General features: G+C 45.1%; 1 protein-coding gene across 1 annotated transcript; it reads right to left on the bottom strand.

Moving 5' to 3' along the window:
* Positions 1-632: 632 nt before the first annotated feature.
* Positions 633-2807, bottom strand: LOC138898191 (uncharacterized). The gene is made up of 2 exons (XM_070184232.1): positions 2202-2807; positions 633-740 (listed from the first exon to the last, which is right to left on the bottom strand). The coding sequence occupies exons 1-2, from the start codon at positions 2805-2807 to the stop codon at positions 633-635; spliced, it is 714 nt and encodes a 237-aa protein (XP_070040333.1).
* Positions 2808-4665: the final 1858 nt, after the last annotated feature.

Below are 4665 nucleotides of genomic sequence, written 5' to 3'. Positions count from 1 at the left end.
TTAACAACATTGATCCCATAGCAGTTCTTATGCGAGTAACGGCATTCTATAGGCAGAATTTTTAACAATTGACAACTATTCTTGATTTTATAACACTTTACTCCTATAAGCATGTCATCTAGGCTGTGTAGTGTAATGAAAACAACACATTAGTTGATTAAAAGATTAGGGTCCTATAGTCATAATATCTAGATGGGCAGTACACTAAAAGTAATAGAAGCAATTGACCGGTGGATTATTTGAAATCCTATAGGCATGGTTTTTAGGTTGACAAAACATATGTTATACATCCTATAGGCATGCTGTCTAAACGCACAGTAATAACATATAAATAAAGTATAGTGACTGCTAACATGTTTGAGGTAGTGAGTATTGGTCAAATTAGGTGAGATGTGTAGCGATCTCTCACAAACTGGAATATATGCAAGGCTACCCATACTAGCTGACTTTCTACTCAAAGCATCGGCCACCACATTGGCCTTCCCGGGATGACACAATATGGTGATATCATAGTTTTTCAATAGCTCCAACCACCTCATGTGCGTCAAATTGAGCTCCTTTTGCTTGAACAAATACTGCAAGCTCCGATGATCCGTGAATACCTTACATGGCACGCCATAATGATAGTGCCTTCAAATCTTCAGCACGTGAACAATGGTTGTTAGCTCTAGATCATGAACATGGTAATTCTTCTCGTGAACCTTCAAATGCCGCGAAGCATATACAATAACCTTGCCACCCTGCAATAGTGCACCCAGACCAATACGAGATGCATCACAATATACCATATCAGATCCTAAACTTGAGGGTAACACCAATACCGGTGTCGCAGTCAAAGCTGTCTTGAGGTTCTGAAAGCTCGCCTCACACTCATCTGTCCATCTGAACGGAGCACCCTTTTGGGTTAACCTGGTCAACGGGGCTGCTATAGATGAGAACCCTTCCACACACCGACGGTAATAACCCGCCAATCCCAAGAAACTATGGATCTCTATAGGTGATGTGGGTCTAGGCTAGTTCTGAACAACCTCAATATTCTTAGGATCCACCTGAATACCCTCTGCTGATACAACGTGATCCAAGAAAGCAACTGAACTAAACCAAAACTCGCATTTTGAGAACTTAGCATATAATTGGTTGTCTCTCAGAGTCTGAAGAACGATCCAAAGGTGTTGCTCATGCTCCTCTCGGCTGTGGGAGTATATCAAGATATCATCAATAAACACAATCACAAATAAATCCAAGTAGGGCTTGAACACTCGGTTCATCAGATCCAAGAATACTGTTGGGGCATTTGTCAACCCAAATGACATCACTAGAAACTCATAATGCCCATACCGAGTCCGAAAAGCTGTCTTAGGGACATCAGATGCCCTAATCCTCAACTAATGGTAGCCAGATCGCAAATCAATCTTCTAAAATACCTTGGAACCCTGAAGCTGATCAAATAAATCATCAATCCTCGGCAATGGATATTTGTTATTGATGGTGACCTTGTTCAACTGCCGATAATCTATACACATCCTCATCGATCCATCTTTCTTCTTCACAAACAACACAGGTGCACCCCAGGGTGAGACACTAGGCCTAATGAAGCCCTTATCAAGAAGATCTTGCAACTGTTCCTTTAAATCTTTCAACTCTGGCGGGGCCATGCGATATGGCAGAATGGAAATGGGCTTAGTGCCCGGAGCCAAATCAATGTAGCAATCAATATCCCTGTCGGGTAGCATCCCCGGCAGATCTGCAGGAAACACCTCTAGAAACTCACGAACAACCGGCACTAAATACATGGAAGGAACCTCCACACTTGAATTGCGGACATAAGCCAAATAAGCTAGACACCCTTTCTCGACCATATGCTGAGCCTTCACATAAGAGATAACCCGGGTGGTAGAATGGCCAAGAGTCCCTCTCCACTCTAATCGAGGCAACCCCGGTAAGGCTAAGGTCACCGTCTTGGCGTGAAAATCTAATATAGTATGATAAGCTGACAGCCAATCCATACCCAGAATGACATCAAAATCAACCATGTCGAGAAGTAGAAGATCTACACAAGTCTCAAGGCTCCCAATGGTGACCACACACGAACGATAAACACGATCTACAACAATAGCATCTCCCACTGGTGTGGACACATAGATAGGAGCAGTCAAAGAATCACGAGGCACGATCAAATAGGAAGCAAAATAGGATGACACATAGGAGTAAGTAGATTCCAGATCAAATAGAACTGAAGCATCCCTACTGAAAACTGAAACACTACCTGTAATAATGGTGTCACATGACTCAGCCTCAGGCCTGGCTAGAAAAACATAACACCAAGGTTGGGCCCCACCACCCTGAACTACGTCCCTGGGATGACCTCTAGCCGGCTGGTCTCCACCTCTAACGGCCTGACCTACACCTCTAACAGTCTGGCCTCTACCTCTAGCTGCCTGACCCCTGCCTCTGGCTGGCTGAGCAGGCATTGCAGCAACTGGTACTGGAACCAGGGCACGAGAACTCTGATGTTGTGAGCTGCCCGATGTCCGAGGGAAAAATCTAGAAATGTGCCTTGGATCACCACAAGTATAACAAGACATTGGTTGTTGTGACTGCTGGCCGTGAAACTGATCATGTCGACCTGAGTAACCACCCTGAAAACTCTGGAGCGGAGGTGCACTAATAGGGGCTGGTGGTGCACTGTAGGGTAGCTGGTCGGAATAATGCATCTGAGGCACATGACCACCTGACGCTCCACTGAATCCACCGGAGTGACGAGGCCACTTGTCAGACCCCTGACCACTCCCCTGAGCTAAGACCATCTTGATTTGCCTGGCAACATGGGCAGCCGCCTGAAAAGAAATCTCACTCCAGTCTCCTTAGCCATCTGTAATCTGATATGCCGAGCAAATCCATCAATAAACCTCCTTACCCTCTCTCTCTCGGTAGGAAGTAGAATAAGAGCATGATGGGCCAAATCCACAAAACGAGTCTCATACTGAGTAACAGTCATACTGCCCTGCTGGAGATGCTCGAACTGACGGTGATGCTCCTCTCTCAGTGTGATAGTGATAAACTTCTCTAGGAAGAGGTGAGAAAGCTGGTCCCAAGTAAGAGCAGGAGACACAGGTGGTCTGGTCAATAGATAATCTCTCCACCATTTCTTGGCGGAACCATTCATTTGAAATGCAGCAAAATCGACCCCGTTGGTCTCCACTATACCCATATTGCATAGAACCTCATGACAGCTGTCGAGATACTCCTGGGGATCCTCTGAAGGAGCACCACTAAAGTGAATTGGAAAGAGCTTGGTGAACTTGTCCAATCTCCATAAAGCCTCAGAAGACATAGCTGACCCATTTTCGGCATGTGCCGCAACAACCGGCTGAACTACTCTGACTGGCTGAGCTGCTGGAGCCTGATACTGGGGAGCTATCTGCTCCGGAGCGGGAGTAGTGGGAGTCTGGGCTCCTCCTCCAGCCTGAGAGACGACTGGTTCCATGGGAAATGCGTCAGTCTGGACCACACTCTCCATAAGGCCCACCAAACGAACCAAAGTGTCCTGAAGTACTGGGGTGGTAATGAACCCCTCCGGAACATGAGCTGGTCCGGCAGGAACAATTTGGGACGGAACCTCCTCGCCTAACTCTACCTGAGGCTCCACTGCTGGTACTACTGCACGAGCTCTAGGCTAAGCCCTGTCCCTGCCTCGGCCTCTCGACTTCTGCCCCTCGTAGGATCTGCCACTGGGGGCTCTGGCTGCTGCTCAACTGAGGAAGTGGTACGTGTTCTAGCCATCTGCGAGAGAATAAGAATTGAAGAGTTCAATCAATATTGAGAAAACAAAATCGCACTACAGAGAAGAATAGAAATGAAATTTGTTCCTAAAACATAATAAGAGTTGTTCAACATAACGAATAGCTAGTATAATCATGAACAATATGATCAAGGAATACCACGATCACAATAATAAGACTCACTCGCATGTTATGACTCGACAACAACACATAGGTACTCGTCACCTCACATGTACGTTGTACTCAACATACAAACATGTAGCAAATAAGTGAAATATACCTAATCTCTCAAGCCAAGGTTAACCACGACACTTACCTCGCTCCGAAGGCCACTCAATACTCAATCACAACTTTTCCTTTAGAAACCACCTCCAAACCACTCATATCTATTCAACAACGACTCAATAATATCAAATATTTCTAAAGGAATAAATTACATTGCATAGATTTAGATTTCCCAAACTTTCCCCCAAAGAGTCAAAAATCGACCACGGGCCCGCTTGGTCAAAACCCGAGTTTCGTACCAAAATCCATTTACCCAATCACCCCCGAGCCTGTATATATAATTGATTTTGGAATCTGACCTCAATTTGAGGTCTAAATCCCCATTTTTTCCAAATCCCTGGTTTCTACCCAAAACCCCCAATTTCTACCATGAAAACTCTAGATTTTTTGTTAAAGATTCATGAAATGTAATGGGTAGTTGAAATAAAGTGGTTTAGAATCACTTACCAACACTTTGGGGAAGAATATGTCTCTTCAAAATTGCCTCTAGTCCGTCTAGCTTTTGAAAATTTGAAGGAATGGCTTAAGTCCCGTTTTGGGACTGTTTTATGAACTGGGCGGCAGTGTTCATCGCGTTCGCGAGGACACTGTTGCGTTC

This window comes from Nicotiana tomentosiformis, chromosome 8 (assembly GCF_000390325.3).
Source record: "Nicotiana tomentosiformis chromosome 8, ASM39032v3, whole genome shotgun sequence".
Taxonomy (NCBI): domain Eukaryota; kingdom Viridiplantae; phylum Streptophyta; class Magnoliopsida; order Solanales; family Solanaceae; genus Nicotiana; species Nicotiana tomentosiformis.
This window is presented reverse-complemented; position numbering and strand designations above follow the sequence as displayed.